At 32.7% G+C, this 22,408-nt stretch overlaps 1 protein-coding gene across 1 annotated transcript in view; it reads right to left on the bottom strand.

The window, feature by feature from the left end:
* The window catches only part of SNTG1 (syntrophin gamma 1), a 339,457-nt gene that overhangs the window by 219,710 nt on the left and 97,339 nt on the right, over window positions 1–22,408 (bottom strand). The window contains exons 7-9 of the mRNA XM_077163302.1: window positions 15,335–15,437; window positions 10,869–10,951; window positions 4,818–4,948 (exon numbers count right to left, since the gene is read on the bottom strand). Of these exons, the coding sequence (XP_077019417.1) occupies window positions 4,818–4,948; window positions 10,869–10,951; window positions 15,335–15,437 (317 nt within the window). The remainder of the gene's footprint in view (window positions 1–4,817; window positions 4,949–10,868; window positions 10,952–15,334; window positions 15,438–22,408) is intronic.

Here is a 22,408-nt window from a genome sequence, read left to right as displayed (position 1 = left end):
GGTGATTTTGTTAGGCCCATTAGGATGGACAAGTTTTGGACTGGAGATAATTAACCCAAAAACAAATACCAGAGACACAAAGAACATGGCATGCTTGGGGAAGCAAAGTGGTTTGTTTGGCATGTTGTATGTGTGAAAGTGAAGTGATAGGTCATGAAATCCATGAGAAAGCAAAGCCTAATACTAAAGAACTCTATGAATGAATTCCAGCTTTTCTATCTAATTCTGAAGGTCAGGGAGAGCCATTGGAAGGATGCTATGATATTTGCATTTTAGAAAGATCCCTCTGCTGGTGGTTAAGACAGCAGATGGGAAAAAACCAGAGAGAAGGTTGAGAGGTATTTGAGAATGTCATGACAATACTTCAGGAAAGCACCTGCATGGGAGCAGCTGTGGAAAGACAGCAGAGAATGTAGATTCAAACAACATCGAGAAGATATAATTTGCTTGATGTGATTGTTAATTATTTGGGGGGGTGGTAAAGGAAAGGAAGAAATATAAAGAGAATACTCAGACTGGTGAGTTCAGCAACTCCTGTATTTCTGAGTTCAATTCATATATATCACCTCCTGGACCCTTTCTATCCCATGTGTGCTGAAGCTGACTCAGTTACTGCCTCATATTCTCTGTTATTTTTAAGCTCATAACGTAAACTGTTTGGTAATGTATACAAGACCCTCTTCAATTTTCCGTTCCTATTTTCCAAACATTAAGTTCACCAATCCCCTTCATGCTTTGAAATCAGATAACTGACTATTTTCTTTACAAACTTTTATAGCTTAATATACAAAATATTTAGTATATAGTTTTTAAAAAATCACTTGTTACACACACAGCAAGGAAAATCACAACTTGAATGAGAAAAACAAATCAGAAGAAACCAATACAAAAAGGAATCAGATAATGAAATTACCTTGCATGCATATTAAAATGTCTATCATTTTCATGAGCAATTACAAATTCTTTTCAAATAATGGAAAAAATAGTTAATTACAAAAACAAAAGTATAGAAGCTATGAAAAAGTACCAAATGGAAATTATAGAACTTCAAAATATATTAACAACAATTAAAGTCCCACTGAATGGGATCAGTGGTAAAATAGAAATGGCAGTGAAAAGAATCATTGAACTTGAAGACAATGCAATTCACCCAATTTGAACAACATAAAAATAAAACAAAATGAAAAAAGACAGATTCTCACCCACCTTTGGGACAATATTACAAGAGCTAAGATTTATATTATGAAACTGCCAAAGAGAAAGGAGAATATAAAAGATATTTGCTCTTCCAACTCATGAATGTGTAATATCTGTTCATTTATTTAGGTCTTCCTGCCACTTTGATGAATTCATTTTTTTTTCTTAGCACTAGTAGCTTTGTTGTAGATTTTTGGGGCGTTTTTATGTATAGGATCATGTCATCTGCAAGCAGTGAAAATTTTACTTCTTCCTTTCCAATTTGCATGTCTTTGATTACTTTTACTTTTCTAATTGCTCTGGCTAAGATTTCTAGCATTATGTTGACTAACAATGGTGACAGTGGGCATCCCTGTTTTGTTCTCAAATCTCAGTAGGAAAACTTTCAGCCATTCATCTTTGTGTATAATGTAGGCTGTGGATTTTTAATATATGCCATTTATCATGTTACAGAAGTTTCTTCCTATTTCTATCTCTCAAAGAGTTTTCCTCAAGAAAGGATGTGGGATTTTGTCAAATGCTTTTTCTGTATCAATTGAGATGGTCATGTAATTTTACCCCATAAATTTGTTAATGTGATGTATTACACTGATTTTCTTCTGTTGAACAACTTTTGCATGCCCCGATGAAAACCACTTGATCACAGTGTTCATAGTGTATAATTTTTTAATGTGTTGTTGGATTCACTTCACAAGTATTTTGTTGAGGATTTTAGATCTGTATTCATAAAGTATTGGTCTGTAATATCTTTTATTTTAACATCTTCATCTTGCATTGGTATGAGGATGATCTTGGGTTCAGAAAACGAGATGGATTGTGTTCCATACTCTTCAATTTCTTGGAAGAGTTTGAGAAGGACTCATATTAGCTCTTCTTGGAATGATTGAAAGAACTCACCTGTGAAGCCATCTGGTCCTGGCCTTTTTTTTTTTTTTTTTAATGAATAACTAATTCTGTTTACCTGCAATTGATCTGTTGATTCTTTTATTTTTTCAAGAGTTGGTGTAGACTATTTGTGTCTTTCTAGGGATTTGTCCCATTTCATCTGATTTGTCGGATCTTTTGGCATAAAGTTGTTCACAGTATCCTCTGTTGGTCCTTTCTTTATTTCTGTGGTTTAAGTTACAGATTCAACACAATCCTAACCAATATTTCAACAGCATATTTTGCAAAAACGGAAAAGCAAAATATCAAATTCATTTGGAAGCATAAGGAGCCCTGAGTAGCCAAAAATATCTTGAAAATGAGGACTCACATATCCTCATTTTAAGCATATTACAAAGCTATGGTGGTGGAAATAAGATGATGATATTGACATAAAGATAGATATATTGATCAATGGAATTGAATTGAGAGTGAAGAAACAGATCTTTCCACATATGGCCAGTTGATATTTCACAAGACTGCTAAGTCATCTCAACTGGCACAGAATAGTCTCTTCCACAGATGGTCCCAGGAGAACTGGACATCCACATACAAAAGAATGAAAGAGAACCCTTATCTCTCAACTTATACAAAAATTAACTCAACATAGATCAAAGACCCAAATTAAAGAATCAGAACTTTAAAACTCCTAGAAAAAAATGCAATAAAGCATTTTCAAAATCTTGTATTAAGCAACAGTTTCTTGGACTTTACAACCAAAGTACAAGCAATTAAATAAAATATGGATAAACGGGATTTCCTCAAAATTAAAAATTTTGCACATCAAAGGATTTTGTCAAGAAAGTGAAAAAGCAGGCTCCTCAAAAGGAAAAAAATATGTGGAAACCACATATCTTTTAAGTATTTAATACACACAGCATATAAAGAAATCTTACAACTCCACAATAGAGATGCAAACAACCCAGTTTGAAAATGGGCAAAAACGTTAATAGACATCATTTCAAAGAGGAGATACAAATGGCTAAAAAGCATGTGAAAAGATGCCAACATCACTATATATTAGGGAAATGCAAATTAAAGCCACAATGAGATATCATTTCGCACCTACTAGAATGGCCATTATTTTAAAAACAGAAACTACTAGTGGTGAAATAGGAACACTCACTCATTGCTGGTGGGCATATAAAACTGTCCAGCTACTGTGGAAGAGAGTATGGAAGGAAAAATCTTGAAAACAGCCAGATGTAAACAGCATATTATTTATAGGAGAATGCAAATTTGAAGAACAGCAAATTTTAAAATATAAAACAATGGGAACTACAAGGAAGTAGATGGAGACCAGAAGGAAGTGCCCAAACATATTTTAGAAATAAAAGATCTATCAACTGTTTGTTCTATATCAGGAATGAAAGTGAAATAAAGACATTCTCCAAAAAGGAAAAGTAAGAGTATTCGTGACTAGTAAAGCTGCCTTTGAAGAATAGTTAAACAAAGTCCTCTAATTGAGAATTGTAAGAGAGGGCTTGGGGTTTCAAAAAAGAAAATGAACATTAGAATAGGTAAAATTCATAGTAATTATAATAGATTATCCTTCTTCTCATGACTTTGTAAGATTATTTTTGATGGTCAAATAAATTACAATATCATGTGATGTGGTACTCATTGTATTAGATGACATATGTACTTAGAAAAAATGGGACCTAAATGGAAATAAATCTTCACTCAAATTGGTAAATGTTAATTCCAGGAGATTGTGAAAACTTATGTATTCTTAAAGTAAAAACTTACTAAAAAGTGATAGAATAAATAAATTAAGAATTAATCCTAAAAATTGTGGCTGTAGCTAAAAGCAGAATTTAACGGAAATATATAGATATGACAAAATAGCATAGAAAATGACGTGAGTAGCAGCAGTTTAAACCTGGGGCTGGCAATCTACAGTCTATATGTCAAATTGAGGCCATCACATGATTTTGTCTATAAAGTTTTGTTAGAAGAGAGAAATGCCCATTGATTTTATATTGTTTAGGGTTGTTTTCATGCTACAATTGCGGAGTGACTAGTTTGACAAAGGCAATATGGTCTGTAAATCCTAAACTATTTGCTGTATGGTACCTTATAGAAAAATTTCCTATTCCCTAGAATTTTCATCTCAAGAAACTGTAAGACAAAACATCAGACCAAATGATTTAAAGAATGAAGGAAATCAAGATTAGAGCAGAAACGAATGGAATAAATACATGCATAGAATACAGAGAACCACCAAAGGTAAAAACTAAGCATTTGTAAAAAAGCAATAATGCTGGCAACCCCCTATCAAAGCTTATCAAGATGAAAAGTGAATAACACATTTCAAAAATAAGGCCATCACTAGTGATCCTATACTTACTAAAAATGATAATATGGAAATTTTATGACCAATTATATGAAAAAGGTAGCTCATTAAAACCAACACAAAAAAGAAATATAAAAACCTAATATATTATATCTACTGAAGACATTAAATGCACTACGATTAGTTAGGAGTAGTCGGTGCCTTAATGTGTTTCATTATTTTTGTCTCCTGATTTAAGATTATTACACAACATGATGTTATTTTTTTGTAACTCTTTTCTCTACTATCAGTAAGTTATTGAAAATAGAAACTCATGTAAGATGCATTATGTAAAAGCTTGAATACGAGTTTATTTTGCAATCAGGAAAGGATCTGAACTCATGAGCATTTATTTACTCACCGACTTAAATCTGTCCCAGGAAGGTACTGAGAGAAGCGTGAGTGGAGCAGGGGGATAAGTCTGAGGTCACACCATCGCTTTTCCCATCTCAGGCCCGGTGAGGTTGGCCACGAAGAACAAGACAATGTGTCCTGGAAAGAATGTAGACAATCAGAATTGTTTTATTATTATTATTATTATTATTATTTTAATTTTTCTTCTGTGTACTGAGTTTCTGTGTCACAAATCCTTTTCATTTTGGGAATATCCTTTTTTCCTGAAATGGTTAAAAGTCATTGATACTAAAATCCTAATTGTTAACTTCTTGATTAATGGAATTCTATAAAAGGCGAGGAAGAAATCATTGCGATTAAGAATGCTAGTGAAAACATGAAAAACTGGGGTGGGGAGAAGGGGGAAAAGAATAATAATGTAGCAGAACTGTAAGAATTCAGAAGTGGGAAAGATGAGGCAAAACTGCAAAGAACTGATAAGTGACAAAAATGGAAATAAGGTTTAGTTCATTTAACTATTTATTAATACTACTTCTATATCTACTAATAGTAATCATAGTTACTATAGTATACCATCTATAGTTACTACATGCTAAGTGCTTAACATGCATTACCTAAACCCCTTGCAATATCTTTGAAAGAAAAGGTTATTCTATGTTCAATTTATAGAGGGGGAAACCTAAGGGATTTTAAGAAGCATCGAAGTATTGCTTCCCCAACTTTTGGTCAGTGGGGCCCATCAAGAATTAATATCTGGGGAGCAGTCGAGAATAAACAGAGCAGTTTCTGTGTGTAGCCCAGAGGTAATCACAGAGATTACATGAGCTTAGTTCCTACCATGCTGCCGTATGACTAAGCTTTTATCTGCATACATTTGAAACTCTCTCGTAGGACACGGTGCCCACAGCAAAGCACTAAGATGTTCTACAGTAAATAATTGATCTGACATCCAGTCTGTAAATGCCAAAGCCAAGATTTACTGAAACCTTGATCATTTTTTTCCAGACTCCAAACTTATATCAAAATGCAGCATTTGATACTCACAATCAGGGGTCAAACAATGGAAAGAATAATTCAGATCTTTTGGCTGGATATTTCACACTTTTGCTATGTAACTTTAGACAAATTATTTAAAGATGGTTTCCCAATCTTTCCAAAAATGCAATAATAATTTCCCTTACATTTTTTTTAACTTTTTTTTTTTTTTTAGCATGGGCAGGCACCGGGACATGGGCAGGCACCCAGGTCTCTGGCACAGCTGGCTAGAACTCTGCCAATGCACCATCATGGCCCGCCCAATTTCCCTTACTTTTTGTGCTTTACAAACATAAGTGACAGAAAACGTGAAAGAATATAAAAGATACAGGCAATGAAATATTGAGGGCAACTAATAAATTGCATTATTTGAAAATGGTAATCACCAATAGGTGAATATAAGCATTATAAACTATATTTTATAGACTTCGTAGATTTGCAGATATGAAAATATATATGGTCTTTGCCATGACTTTACTGTAGCATCATGACTGAATACATTTAATGTATCAAAGTTGTAAATACGTCACTTTATTTTATGTTTCAGCCTTATAAGAAATATGAGATGTCACATCCGTTATTGTAATAATCAAGGTCAAGATATTTTATTTTATAGACTTGTTATTTATAGTTTAATGCTTCATGTCCTTTGAAGATGATTTATCCTTATTTATTTTAATTATAAAAAGAGAATATAGATTTGCTTTTTCTTTACCAAAAAAAGTAGTCTCAGAGTTATTTTGTATTGTATATTAGATGATAAAACAACACAATGAATTTTGTGTTTTTGAGAACTAATGAGACTTATTCTTCAATGCCAAGAATTTTATTTCCTATAATATTAACAACGTTAATGGAAAATCCAAATTTACATGCTCTTTAATTTAAATAGTATCTTTTCCCACAGATTAACATTTACAAGTTTTATTTCCACAAAAAGCTTCATAAATATTCATCTTAATAAAATTGTATGCTGGCCAAAATGTGGATCCAGATTTTGTTAAGACTTGATATAAAGTGTTCCTTTAGGTTACAGATTTTAGAAAAATATTCCTCCAAATCTAGTTAGCTAATGATTAAAATCAGTCACTTGGTGAGAATGAAGCAAATTCCTTTTCTTCACCAAAACTGGAAAGAGATTCAGTGGGTCTGGGCTGTACTTTAAGACTCTGTATTATGGCTGACAGAACAGGTGATTGTTTTATATACTAAAATTGGTCAATTCTAGTTCTTAGAAGGACTATATTATATTTTTAGATAAGATGATAAAGTGTTCTTTATATATTACAAGGCATCATTATCCCTTATACTTATAGTGATACCCTAAGATATATTAAAGATGGTTCAGAACACTAAAATCGCACTAACTCAAAAATTGCTTAAGAGAATATTTAAAGCATGGAAATTAAAAACTGGGTCTCTTAGGTATACATAGAATTAAGGATTGAGGCTCATAAGAGTATCAAATGTTTCGGTTCAGGAAGCTGAAGCAAGCATATGATGTGAACATTTCTTTGGGAAATATGAGTCAGGACACCCCTTCCTTCTAAGTACCAATGTCCACTATTATTTGGTGATGCATCAGAAGAAAAGATGCCTTTTTCTCTCCTAGTGAGTGAAATCTATGAGTGGAGACGCCCTCTACCTCATCAAAGTCTTTTCAGGAGATGGAAGAGAAGCACTCGTTAGCTTGAACTATAATAATTCATATGAGTATATCGGGATTGCAGATTAATATTCTCACAAAAGTTCATTTGTTTTACACATACAACAGAGTGCGTACTTGGTATGACATCTGTCAACTTTTATTGAATTGAATGAAATCAGGTCTTCAAAGTTTCTAGCATTCCTGTCTCTGCTATAAGAATAGTCTTGTCTATTGTTATTTTTCTTCCTTATATTAGTTAACTTTGTGCTTTTTCTATGGATCTTGATTTTAAACTTCTTGAGTCAGGAACCCCATTCCTTCTGTTCTGAATAACATAGAAGAATGCTTTCCATAGACTAGGTTCTCAGTAAATGTTCATTTAATTGAAATGTATTATGAAGGTATGTTCTTAATTTTTAATATACTTCATTTGAATTTACATAAACCTTAATTCTTAAATTCTAAAGAAACATGGCGAATATCTTTACTTTATTTACAGTTGCATATCTTCACTAACGTCAAAAGAAAGTACAGTACTAATGTCAAAGATGGGAAATGTTTCCCTTAAGAATGAAAAGGTATAATAATAATTCTGGCAAGAAAAAAATTATGACACTTGGATTTTGAATTTTAAAAAATTAGGTATTTTGGAACAGTCATTCTGTAGATTACAGATTAGTGTTCTTCTCTTTTTTGGGTTCTATCAGTAACTGTCTAAAGGAGAATATTATGTCAATCAGATAGAGCCACAACTCATTAATACCACAGATCTTTGTATGAGTGTGTCAAATGGAATAAGTTAAAACAAAATAAAACAAGAGAAAAATGAATTCCTTACCATCAGATCTTTCACTCTGAATTCACTATTTCTCATTATTATAGAGAGGTCTAAGGATATGGGGTGAGAATTTGAAAAAAAAAAATTAAACAGCTGTCTCCCTCTCTGAACTAGAGTAGCTATTCTCCCTGTCCCGGAAGCATAGCTGGGTTGGGGAGTCTCAGATGAGTTAATTGTGGAGGACAAGTCCTCAGGAAGAATCAGTAAAGACCAAGGGAAGCAGGATGTGGCAGGAGAACAGGGACAAAGATGGGATTTCCAGTGAAGAAAGGCTTCAGTCTGTCCTCTGAGCCTGACCAGAGAACCACTCACAGAGTTTCCTACCATTAGGCAAGGAGACTGCCTTGTATATATAGAAACCTCAGCTGTGGCCATGCCCAAGGTAGGGGTGGTGAGCCTGGCTCCCAAGCAGAGGCTCTTTACAAGGAGTTGAGCTGTGAGCCACAGAAGCCTGGGGCAATGCACAGGTCAAATACGGGGGCATCTCCAGTGGGAGTGGAGGGAGGTGGGATGGAGACGGTGAGCAATGCAATTGCCAAAAAGATGTAAAACGTTTGGTTCAAGACTGTAAGAGTCTGTGGAATTCAGAAAGGAGCTGAGAGCAGCACAGAATGGCCCACTATGTGTACAGTGTAAATGGGAAACTGGCTCTACTACCTCCATTCATGTTTGGACCGACACAAACACATTTTGCAAATTTTTCAGTCAGGAAGCCTTCCAAACCAAAGGCTAGAATCGAGCCACTTATATAGGAGAGAAATAAGTCATGCTGTTATTAACATTTTGTAATAATTAGGATCAATAACATTACTTAAGAAGATAGTCAAACCAGTTGCATGATAATGCTATATAATTCTAAATGCTAAAATATGTATCATTTGAGTTACAGAATCTGGTGAATTTAAAATTTATATATATATATATATACATATACATATACTTATACATATATATTATATATCCTAACCAATTGGAATTCCAATAATTGAGAAATTAATTTCAAGGCTCTTAAAATGTGTCCTGATCGGCTCCATTTACAAATTCTAAAATATATTGTTGTTTCAGGACTTATCTTTGTTCAGGTAAGGATTTCAACTTTTTGATTAATGCAGTTAAGCATTTCATCTATGTTTAAATGTGAAGAAGAAAATATTTAAATGAAATTAGGCTTTTTTTTTATTGAACTCATTTTAATTGTAATTTGGCATGAGTTTCTTTAAAAAACTAGATAGATTAGCATATACTTTAAGAGGAAATAAAGTGGAGTACATATGAATGAACAACTGTTTAAATATTATTTTACTCTTAATCTGTGATAATCCTGATACATATTCATTTCCTCGTTAGGATTTCAGTGTTTTGGTTCACTTAAATCTTGCCAACATCTGATCAATGTTTTAAATATTATCCATTGCATGACAATTCTTTCTCTGGCAACAAAAATAAAAAGGAAAGCAGATGGAATATACCAAATGTGATGAGTTTTGGAAAATATCCTTAAATTTGTATTGACAGTCCTTGATCTTGTGAAATGTTCCTTTTTCTGAGCTGGAAAGGCTTGGGCCAGTAAGGAACTTGGGAGTAATGTGGTGCAATCAGAGTCCAGCTAAAGATCACTCAGGTTTCAAGATGTTCGAATTGAATCCTTTGAAGTAAAATGCCACAATTAGGTCAAGAATTTCAAATGAAAGATGAATCATACATGTCAGAAGAAAAAGTTATATGCTTTATAGAGCCTAATAAATACGTGAAATGGAAAAATTCTTTTTAGCTTGAAGTCAGCTCGTTTACTCTTAAAATTTGTAAGCACAGGGGATACTTTTCAGACCTACATACAACCATACAGAATCCCATTGTCACTAAAATGTGTAAATATTTTGAAGGTTGAAATAACACTTATTTAGGATTTTCAAAAATTTGTATAGAAGTAAAAGAAAGTTTATTCCTAGCTACAAGTTCCAAAGCAACATTTTATTAAATGTCAAAATTAAATTTGACAGAAGAAAAATGTCAGTTTATTTAATCACTAAATGCACTGTATAGTATACATTCTTTTTTTAGTATTAGTTTTAAACATGAGATGTTTTAGATTTGCTTGCTTTTATTAATTCCTTCCTGGTATGCAAAGTGGTTGCCAAGGCATACTAACTATTGGTAAATTAAATAATTACTTTCAACAAAATTCTTTCAAAAGAAAAATGGTTCAAATTTATGGAAAAGCACTCAAAGTATAGCATTTTATATGACACGGAATGGTATGAAATAATTGTAAGATATAGTACCTATCTTTAGAATCTACAAACAGCTTAAAACAGACCTAAAGGAGGAAAATGACATAAAGAAAGAAATTACTGAATTGCTTATTTTTTTCTTTCCTGGCTTATCACAATGATTAAATGATAATGCAATCCAGGATTTCCAATCTATGAATTGAGTCAGGTTCAGTAACGATTTTTGCGAACTGTCAAACCATCCTTCTCCTTGGGTTTTCTTTATGTCATCGCCCCATTGATCTGAATCACGCCTGGGCCCCTTACTGTGTTGGCGGGGTGATAGTTGAGATGCAGGCCACTGTCGCACAGAGGAGAGGAGGTACCGCTGCTCTGGTCGCTGGGTGCACCTACAAAAAGCAGAGCCAGGAAATTCCATTGGATATACCCAGTGAGATCAGGTAAATCAGGGTCTAAAGATGCCGACAGTTGTAAGTAAGCTGAATCAGTTGAAGTTACTGAGAGACCCACAGATATTTATCTTTGAGTTCAGAATCATTAAGCCTTTACTTAGGAAAAGATACAACCGTATCAAAAGCATTATTTTGTTTCAATAAACAACGCGACTCATATTTCTAAGCAATACTCTTAATAATACAGGGTTGGTTTGTCTGCAAATTTTCGTTTAATGTCAGTTTTCAACTTACAGGCAAATCTCATGTTTAGGAACCATAATATTCCACTACAAGAGAAATGTTTTCAAGTGCTCTGTCTTTATAAGTGCTGTTGGCATATACCATAATTGGAAATAACATCATGGAAGCCATCTAATTTTTTGCAATAGCAATGGTACGACTCCATACTGGATTCTCCGAAAAAAACAGTTAACGTTTCCTTTTAAAGGTAAGAACTGTGTGTCTTTAATATTTTGATTTACCAAGATTGCACAGTTTAGTACATTTTAGAATCTAGTTTACCTTTCTTGATTTCTGATTTTTGCTTTTTTGCCGAGGGTGGGAGGGTGCATGGTCTGGGAATTGAAACTGGGTCTCCCGCATGGAAGGCATGCATTCTACCACTGAATCACCTCTGCACCCTGATTCATCACTTTTTAAAAGGCATTACTTTTGGTGATGCTGCAAACATGAGGTACTAAGGTAATTGACTCCCAATTTTTACTTGAGATATTATGTTTAAATTTAAACATCATAGGTCAGAAATAACAATCTAATTATTAATCCATGTGCTCACTCAGAAAATAAGTGATTATGATCTGGTCTTTATCATTTCAATCTCCTATGTATTTCAATGTGCTAAGAAGGAGATTGTAAACTTTCTTGCTATGCTAGCCTGGATGCATTTTTTCACTTTTTAGACCTAAAGAATTTCACAAGTTTTTATTTTTGTATTTTGCTATCTTTTCTTTTAAAGTTCACCTGCATTTGTCTCTTTGAGACAGTATTTTAAATATGCGTACTTATTATTTTAAAATTTATTGAACTTTTGAACTCAATATTAATGAAAACAATCTAAAAAATTCTGAGAGATGTATCTAAAGTGTTCTTTTTGATTGAAATGTAAACATTTGAATGTGTACAATAGAAAAAAGACAGACATAAACTCATTAGCTTCAGTCTTAAGAATTAGAAATGGAAGAGAAACTTGAACCAAAATAAACTGAAGACAGAAGTATTTAAAAGTAAAAGTGGAAATCAACAAATATAAGCCATAAAATAATAGAGAAAAATTAACCAAAACCAATCCTTTTAGAAAGATTGCTAAAACAGATGAATGCATAGCAAGAAGGATCCAGAAAAAGAGAGAGAAAATACATATTACCGGTAACAGACATGAAAGGGAGGGGACACTACAAAAACACAGTTATTGAAAGAAATAATGAAAGCTAAAGATGAAAAATTTTATGTGAACTTCATTGATATAAATTAATATTTGAAAAATATCCTACCAAACAGACACAAAAGAAAAAGAATATCCAAAGAATCTTATATTCACAAAGAGATTCAATCACCTCCAAATATAATGCAGCTACCCACAATTATGATTCTAGGCTCAGAATGCCTTTTAGTGCATTTATTCAGTAAGAAAGAATAAACTCTTTCTTGAAATAGAGGAGCTGCCTTGATACCAAAATTCTGCTAAAATAGTACAAAAACGAAGTACAGATAAATATCCCTCCTGAATACAGAGAAAAAAATTCGTAATCAAATATTAGAAGATGGATTACAATAAAATATAAAAATGCAATACTTTATGAGTTACTGGAATTTATCTTAGAAATGCAAGTCTTGTTTGACATTGAAAAAGCAATAAAATGTCACCGTATTAGCAGACCAAAAAGTAGAAAAAAAACTTACCAATGGAAGTAGAAAAAAATTTTGACACAATTCAACATTAATTCTTCATGTTATTAAAAAAAAAAAGCTCAGTAATCTAGGAATAGAAGGATATTCCTCAACCTTATAATAGGCATCAGTGAACACCTACAGCCAATTTCATACATAACAGTAAAGACTAGGCATTTTTGCCCTTTTATCAGGAAAAGACAATGATATTTGTTCGCAACATTTATACAGCAGTTTACTGGTGGTCATGAAATAAAAAAAATAATAAAAGAAAGATTGGAAAGAAAGAACAAATTGTATTTATTTAAAGATTATGTAATTGTGTATTCAGAAAGTTTTTTAAATATACCAATCTCTACATTATTAATAAGAAAATAAGCAGAACATATCAACATACAAAAATAACTTGTATTTCTATGTGCTATCATTAGAAAATTGGACAACAAAATTTAAAGATACCATTAGCAGTAAAATAAAACATTCTTACAAATAAATGTAATCAAAGTTGTGCAAGAATTCCATACTGAAAACACTAAAATATTGCTGAGAAAAAATAGAGATAAAATTGGAGAATTATACCCTGTTCATTGATTAAGGGACATAACCTTGTGAAGATAAAATTTCTCTATTCTTGAATGATTTCACATTTAAAATCTACATTTCTAACACAAAAGTAATATGAAGGATGTAGAATCACCAATCTTGGAAAAAACAAAATTAGAGAACCTGTCATGCTTAGCTGACTTCAAAATCTATTCTAATGCTACAGCAATCACTGCGGTTTTGGTGAAAGAATATGCATATAAAAAAATTAGATAGAAGAAAATGCTAGAAAATGCTAGAAATAGAACAATCATGCATGTTCAAAATAAAATTTGACCGGGTATCAGCACAATTCAATAGGAAAAGAAAAATCCAAAAATGATGCTGGAATAAATGGAAATATATAATCTGGGTGCATGTGTCTGCCATAACCATATACAATAAGAAAAATAGTGAATTGGACTTTGTTGAAATTGAAAATATTTACAATATTTAAAATATAATTTAATATTTTATTTAAATTTATTTATAAATAAATTAATTAATTCAAATATTGATTTAATATTTTTTAATTAAAAATAGGTTTTAAATGCCCCGCATGCAAATTTAAAACTGTTTAGTAGCATTAGTCATCATGGAAGTAGAAATTAAAACTACAATAAAATACCATTACCTACTTAATAGAATGGCTGAAAAGATGAACCTTGAATGTCAAATATCGGAAAGAATATGTAGCAACCAGAACTCTTATAACTGCTGGTGTGGTTTAAAATATGCCCATTTTGAAAATGTGCTAAGGTTTATTAATAAGTTATTTATACATATCCCTTGTGGCTCTGCAATTCTTCTATTATGTATTATTGCAATGAAGTAAACATATGATACAAAAAACTTTGTATAAGATTGTTTATGATAGCATTGTTCTTAAGAACAAAATACTGGAAACAACTCAGGCATCTATCAGCAAGTTAGTTGACACAACTGTGATATATTCATATAATAGAATAAAATATAATAATATAAATGCAAACCACTGGCATATGTAACAGAGGTAAATCTCAAACACATTGTGCAAAATGAAAGAAGACAGACATGAAAAAGTAAATACAGTGTGGCTCCATTATATAAAGTTCTAGAAGTAATTTGTGATCATAGACATTAAATGAATGTTTCTTTCTGGGGTTGCAATTTACTGGGAGGAGGCACAAAAACACTGTCCTTTACTTTATAGGAATGTGTAATAAGCAACTATGGACTCGTCAAAACTGACCTAACTGAAAGTTTAAGATATTTGCATTGCAATGAGTATAACGTGCCTCAGTTAAGAATCCAATACCTTCCATTTGTTTTAGCAAAATTATTGGCTAGATTGTACATTTTGTTTCAAAGAAAAGTGTCACAAAATTAATGCAGGCATTTATTAAGTGGCTCTTTTGCAAATTATTACATTCCCACTTAGGTGAGTGCTTCCTGCAATAGTCCTAGTCTCATAGAGCAACTAAAGTATCAATCTTTTATAAGAAGTCCAGTAGAGAAAAAAGAGTAGGGTAATTTTCTGTCATCCACAATATTCACTAAATATTAAGAATGGATTTTATATAGGTTAAGACTGCATCTGTTTGATCTGATACAATTTTTAAAATGAATAATAGTATTCTTATCTTAAGTCTGGAAATCACTTTAAATGTAGTGAATGCATTCTGACTTATATACAGCATCTCTTTTCTTTTAAAAGGGGCTAATAGAAAAATTTGTGATATAAAAATGTTTATATTCAGGCAAAAAATCCAAAAGTTAAAAATAATTAATAGTTGCTGTCAGAAAATAATGGTTTAGAAAGGAAAATTGATATTGTGAGGACTTTATTCACTCTTCATAAATGCTTACATGCACAGTCTTCATTCAATGGGAGTTTGAGGAAAGCAGGTGCTCGTTTTAAAAATGACACTGTTAGGGTCACTTCTTCACCAGCATTCCGAAGAACCTGAACCTAAAAATAATAGAAGGATACCATTATCACGACGTTTACAGAAATTTATACATTATTATAAAAATCATAAAGTGAGTAGTTGCCATTTTCAGCTCCCACTTTTTCTCTAGTTCCCAGGAATGTAGAGGGAATAAGTTACCTAACAGTGCAGGAATATAAATGCATTATCCTTAATTCACACCTGTTAAGATCTTTCTGTGTTTATGGCCTACATTTAGCAATATGAGAGATCATGAAATCCACACAAAGGCAAACATAGTATTCAAACCACTTTTTAATTGATTTAATAAATACTTATTCAGCGCCTCCTATGGACTGGAAATGGGTTAAGAATTGGAGATAAGATTGAATGACCATGCAGATATTAACCAGATTCCTAATTCTCAATAAGTAAAATTGCCCCCAAATCACTAAAACACTTTGCAACAAAAAAAGGCATTACTGTCCTGTTTCCTTTTCCTTTACCTGAAAAATTGAAACCATGGTTGATGGAGTCTGCTATTAATAAAAACTCACAACACTTTTAAGATCATAGAATTAGTTAGTTCAGTTCTATCAATTTTAAAAAATGCAATTATTCCCCAAATTTTATCAAGACAAATATAAGGAATGTTTTTTTAAAAAGTACACTACCTAAGGAGCTATTTGCAGTGAATATAACAGGAAAAATGTAAATATATTTGCAAAACTTTAAAATAATACAAATTAAAGGGGCAATTAAGAATGATTACTGAAAAAAAGCAATTAATAAGCATGCAATATAAATTGCTATCAAACAGAAAAATTGCTCAACCTCAAGTTATCACAGAATTGCTTATCAAAACAATGTTCTGTTTGGGGTAATGGAAAGGTTTTGGTAATAGATGGTGATGATGTTAATGCAACACTGCAAATATACTTCACACCACTGAATTGTTTACTCAGAAGAGTCTAAAATGGGAACTGTCATATTGCATGTATGTGGAACTGCAATCAAATTTTTAAACAAACAGAACCATGCTGGCAACAACAAAACAAAGTAGAATGATTTCTGGGCCTGACAAGATGGCATAGATTCATCTCTCCCTGTGTCTCCATACTAAGTACAACTATAAACCCTGGAAAAAATGCAAGAGGCAATAAAAAAGAGAGCTCTTAAATCTAGGGAAGGGAGGGTGAATTGGTTATGGACCTGAGGACTGGAAGAACGTCATAGTGTCATACCCCAGTGCCATTGCACAGTGCCATACCCCAACACACAGTAGAAGCAGGCACCCAGTGTGGCTTTTCTGGATCTACAAGAATACAGAAGACATCCCAGGCAAGTTCACTCCATCTCTGTATTGAAAGGAAGCCCACCAATACCAGGCAAACCAGAAGACCCAGAGCTGGCAAAGAAGAGAGTTCAGAAACCCCGGTGATAATATGTGGCCAAGGGATATAACATTTCTCTCCCCAGTTTGCTAGGTACACCAGCATAGGGGATTATGCCATAACAAGCACACCAGCATGAACCCCTCTCCTCCCCACTGTCTTTTTTTAATTTTTCTTTTCATAGGCAGGCACCGGGAATCGAACCCAGGTCTCCAACGTGGCAGGTGAGAATTTTGCCACTGAGCCCCCATTGCACCGCCCCCCCCACACTGTTTTTTTAATTGTAGAGTTTTAACCATTTATATTTGAATAATTACTGATAAAGCATGGCTTATTTTAGCCATTTTCTTTGTATCCTGTACATCTTATTAAATTTTTACCTTCATTTCCTTCTTTGCTGTCTTTTTGTGTATTTATATGCTCATAACATAGAAATATAATTAATTCTTACTCAATTGTATTGTAGTCTTGTAAGAAATAAAAACTGGAGTGACATACCAAAAATACAATAATACTGGAATTTTCATTTGCCAATATAGATACTTCTACCAGATAATTATATGGCTCCAAGCAACAAGCCCTTACTTTCAACTGAAAACACTGTCTTTAGCATTTCTTTTGAGGCTGGTTTCATGATAATGAACTTCTTCAGCTTTTGTTTATCTGAGACTATTTTAAACTTTCTTTCATTTTTGGAAGACAGTTTTGCTGGGTATAGAATTTTTGGCTGGTTATTTATTTTTCATGGGTAGGCTCCAGGAATCAAACCCAGGCCTCTGGCATAGCAGACAAGAATTCTCCCACTGAGCCATCATTGCACTACCTCTTGGCTGGAAATTTTATCTTTTGAGTCTTCAAATATGTTTTACCACTGCTTCCTCATCTGCATGGATTCTTATGAGAAATCAGCCAAATTTCATTGAAGGTTCCTGTATGTGACAAGTTGCTACTCTTTTGCACCTTTCAGAATTCTCTGTCTTTTACACTGAACATTTTGATTAAGGTATATCTCGGTGTAGCTCTATTGTGGTTGTGGAGTTTGCTGGGCTTCTTGGATGTGGATATTCATGTCTTTCTTCAGTTTTCAGATATTTTCTGAAATATTTCTTCAAATGTTCTTTCATCACTTTCCCATTCTCTTCTTCTGGGACTCCCATAGTGTATATTTTTCTGCTTCATTTTGTTCCGATAGACCCTTAAGCCAGGTACACTATTTATTTTTCAATTTTTCATTACTTTTGTCTTAATATCAGCCATTCAGATGGGCGGATTTCAATTCTTTTGTCTTCTAGCCTGTTGATTTTTTATTCTGCCTTTTAAAATTCACTGATGAATCTCCCTAGTGCATTGCTTCACCATTACCGTACGTTTCATCCTCAGACAATCCGGGAGTATTTAGAATTTTCTAATTCTTCCTTTTCTTCTTACATCGTCTTCTTCCCTCCTTCTACTCGTGTTCTGTGCTGGGCTCTTTGTTCTTATTGGTTCCTTCTTTGTAGTTGCTGTCAGCTCAGCTCCACTCTCAAAACTTTCACTTTTTTACTCCAGTTTTCAGCAGTAAGTCTGTTCTGTGGCACCTCAGCTCAGCTTCCCTTTTCTGTGATGCTTTTCTGGCCCAGGCACCTTCTGGGTTGGATGATGCAGACCTATACATAGATCTATTGTTGGTTAAGGGACACAGACTTTTCTACATAGTCAGTTAGGGTCAATATACAAAGACGTCCAATACATTCATTTATGTGCACCAGTAATCAGTTCCTAAATATCAGCCCTGGAAATGTGCAGGGACTCCAACCCACCGCTATGCATAAACTGGACTCAGGGACCCACAATTTATTGCATGGTGGCTGCTCAACTGTCATGGATGAATCAGGTCTCAGGGACCTGCACTAGAATGTGTATCAGATTCCCAGCTGCCACCAGATACCAATTAGAACCAGGAGTAGTATATTGTTAGTGCACAGGCTACTGAGCCACCATTGTGTGTCACACAAACTGCCATGTGTATCTGAGCATGGGGGAAGCCCAGATTGGTAAATTTTCCATTTCCTTTGACCCATTTTAGGAGATTTTGCCCCTCTGATATAACAACCATTGAGTTTGTTGATCTCAGTCATCTTCCATAGTTTTGAATAAGTTCATTCTGCTCTTTTTTTTTCTTTGCTGTTTCTAAGGGGGAGTGTACACCAGCAAGTTTAACTCTGCCATCTTCAACTTATGGGTAACTCTTAAAAAACATATGAGAACCCTGTACACTGAAATTTAAGAATATGTCTAAGAAGAAATTAATTCAAGGATCTATATAAATGCATCAGAAAATGTAACATGGTTAAGTCACTTCTACCCACATGATCCATAGATTCAATATAATTCCAATGAAAATCTCAGCAGACTTTTCTATAGAAATTAAAAGGTTAATTCTAAAATTTACAAGAATGTTTTTTTTAATCTAGAATAACCAGGACAAATTTTTAAAAATAAGAACAAATTTATCAAACACTATAGGATTTCAGAAATGATTATAAGAGGTGAAGGGGGTAAAAAAAAGTGATTACAAAGGCACTATGATCTTGCCAAAAAAAGATGGACAAATAAATTAATATAATAAAATAATTCAGAAATTGGCCTACGTGTTAATGAAATTTGACCTTCAACTAATGTGTAAAGTAATGGGGAAAATATAATTTTTTCAATAAATTGTGCTGGGACGATTAGACATCCACAGTAACAAAAATACTTTGATCTATAACTACCTCAAGGTAAATCAGAAACTTAAATATGCACCCTCAAACTATAAAACTTTTAGAAGTAAACTTTTGAGATAACTTCTGGGATTTTAACTTAAAGTAAGATTTCTTGAATAAAACACCAAAAGCAGAGACTGAAAAATAACAAGTTGATTACTTTAAATCATTGAAATATAATTATTCTGCTATAGAAAGGATAATTTTAAAAGAATGTAAAGACAAGCCACAGACATAAAGTAAATATTTGTAAATTCTTATCTGGTAATTGACATATATTAAGAATATATAACAAGCCCTTAAAACTTTATAATAAATCAAATGATCAAATGAAACATGGAAAATATTTAGACAAGAAAGACATATGTATCGATGATAAATAAGCATGTGAAGTTATTCTCAATATGATTAGTAAAGGGAGATACAAATTAAAACCACAGGGAGATGCCATTTCAAATGTATTTAAAGGCTGACCACACCAAATATCGTGAAGTTGCAGAGGAACTGAAAATTCATAGACTGCTGATGAAAATAAGTAACGTCACAGTGACTTTGGAGACTAGCTTAGCAATTTCTTAATACTTTAAGTAGATATCTACAATTTAATACTATAAATTCACTTTAATAATTTACCCAAGAGAAACAAAAGCATATGTTCATGTTGTGAATTTTAAATGAAAGCTCATATCAGCCGAATTAGTCATAAAAAAGTGGAAACAACTGAAATTGACATCATCAGACTCACTGAGAAACAAATTGATGCATTCTTATAATTAAACATGAATCAGGAATAAGGAAAACAATATTGAGTATTTGTACATGTACAAAGTCAATGTACAAGGTCAAATTAAAAGGTGAATGAAAAATTCAGACAAACTGCTGATTTATTGTATTATTGCATTTATATAACATTGTAGGAAATGAAAATATATATATTGCAAATCAGCTTAGTGGTGGTCTGGAATGGGAAGAGTGAGAGAAAGGTGGTGTGAGGTAATAAAGGGGCACAATTAAACTTTTAGGAGTTGAACATATGAATTATCTGGATTGTGCTGATGGCTGCATTGCTATATATACATGTTAAAACATCAAGCTGCACACTTTATATATGTGCAGTTTATTTTGTGTCATGGATTACTGCACCAATTCTGTCACGTTCAATACAGTCCCACTCTAAGTCCCAAGTTTTTTATTTGTTTTGTTTTCAGATAGTGCCTTGGTATGATCTATGGTCACTTTGACATTATAATATAAATAGTTTGCATTGATATAATCAGAAGACATGTAAGTGCATTGGGAATTCATGAGGAAACAAAATATATATAATTACTATAGTGTTATGTATTCTATAATAAGTTTTCAATAGATAACACTTAATAATAAGGAAATAATAGTATAGCATCTTAATTGTAAATATAAGAATAAATACTACATGAATAAGTTAAGTATGGCTGCCTCAGAAATTGCCAAAGGAAAATGTTTTTCTCATAGAAATTTATTTTTGTGTTTCAGTCTGATTTGAAGTTTTGTTCAAATATTACTGAGAAAAATGAGAACTTTAAAATTTTTCTATAATTTCATTCAAGAGAGTTTGCTTATTAAATAAAAGGTCATTTGTGGGTATATTGCTCTATAATCATAATCTCAGGTTCTTGACACATGAACATTTCTGAGTTAATATAGGAATATTAACCCTTTCAACAAATAAGCTTGAGATTAAATTTTTTTTCAATTTTTCTTCTATTCTTTGAATGCAGAGATAGAAAAATATAGGTTGGAAAATATAAGATCTATGTCATGTGTATTAATGAATAGATTCTTCATATCAAATCAGAAATCTACATCAATAAATCTAGTTGTCTTTTTAATTTTCATTTATTGTTCACAATTCAACTATCATGTATTTATTCTAATGATGTATTAGCACAATTATTCTCTCACCCTGCCTTAGGAAATATATGAACAAAGAGACAAGCGATTGTTAAAATATGCTTTCTTGGATATTCAAGTTGACAGAAGGCTTGAGAGATCTCCTGGAATACAGAGAGAGACCAGCACCCTTTCATTGTTTGAATGGAGTGTTGCATATCTACACCAAGAGGTTATACACAGAGGCTATAACACCTGCTAGTTTTCAGGGCAGAAAATAAAGTTTTCTTAAGAGAAAATGCCCTACAAAGGAAGGAATCTGCATGTTTTTGGATTGGATGGAGAATGAACTGTAGTAGCAGAAAGTATCCAACTGAAAAGTAGGGTAGAGATATGTTTTGAGGAAAACACTGTCACACTTCATCATTGGAATTAGCAGGTCAATCAATTTTGAGTAATCAAATATATTTGGGATACACAGAATGCAACACAAGAGAAAAAGGAACTTGAGATGATTTTTGTAACATCATCTGGCACCTTGATTTGCTACCACCTTGGGATCCAGGGCAGTCCTGGAAAAACTAGGAACAGATAAAGTTTGTGATGAGTATTAGGATTTTTGAGAGGAAAAGAGTATAAGAAAATAATGTTATATAACTGATGATACATTTCATACATTCATTCATTTTATCATCTTCCATGCATTTTAATTTGTAAAAGTACTTCATATAAAAAGATGAACAATAGAGCCTTTCATTTAATTCAGGCTTTTCTAATCTAAATTTTACATCTTTTTAAAATGAAAAGTCATAACCCTAATAATTACTTAGTTATAGGTTGAAAGAAAGAACTACTAAAATATTGTTTTAGAATTGCAAAAATTTCAACCTAAAATGGTATCCAAGTATGTAGTACATTTTGGATGTTGGTAAATATTTATTAAAACAGTGAATATAAGTTGACTGAATAATAAATTTCAGCTCAAATTCCATATGACAAAGAGGC

This window comes from Tamandua tetradactyla, chromosome 6 (assembly GCF_023851605.1).
Source record: "Tamandua tetradactyla isolate mTamTet1 chromosome 6, mTamTet1.pri, whole genome shotgun sequence".
NCBI lineage: Eukaryota > Metazoa > Chordata > Mammalia > Pilosa > Myrmecophagidae > Tamandua > Tamandua tetradactyla.
Note: the sequence above shows the minus strand (reverse complement) of the source record. Positions and strands in the feature narration are given on the sequence as shown.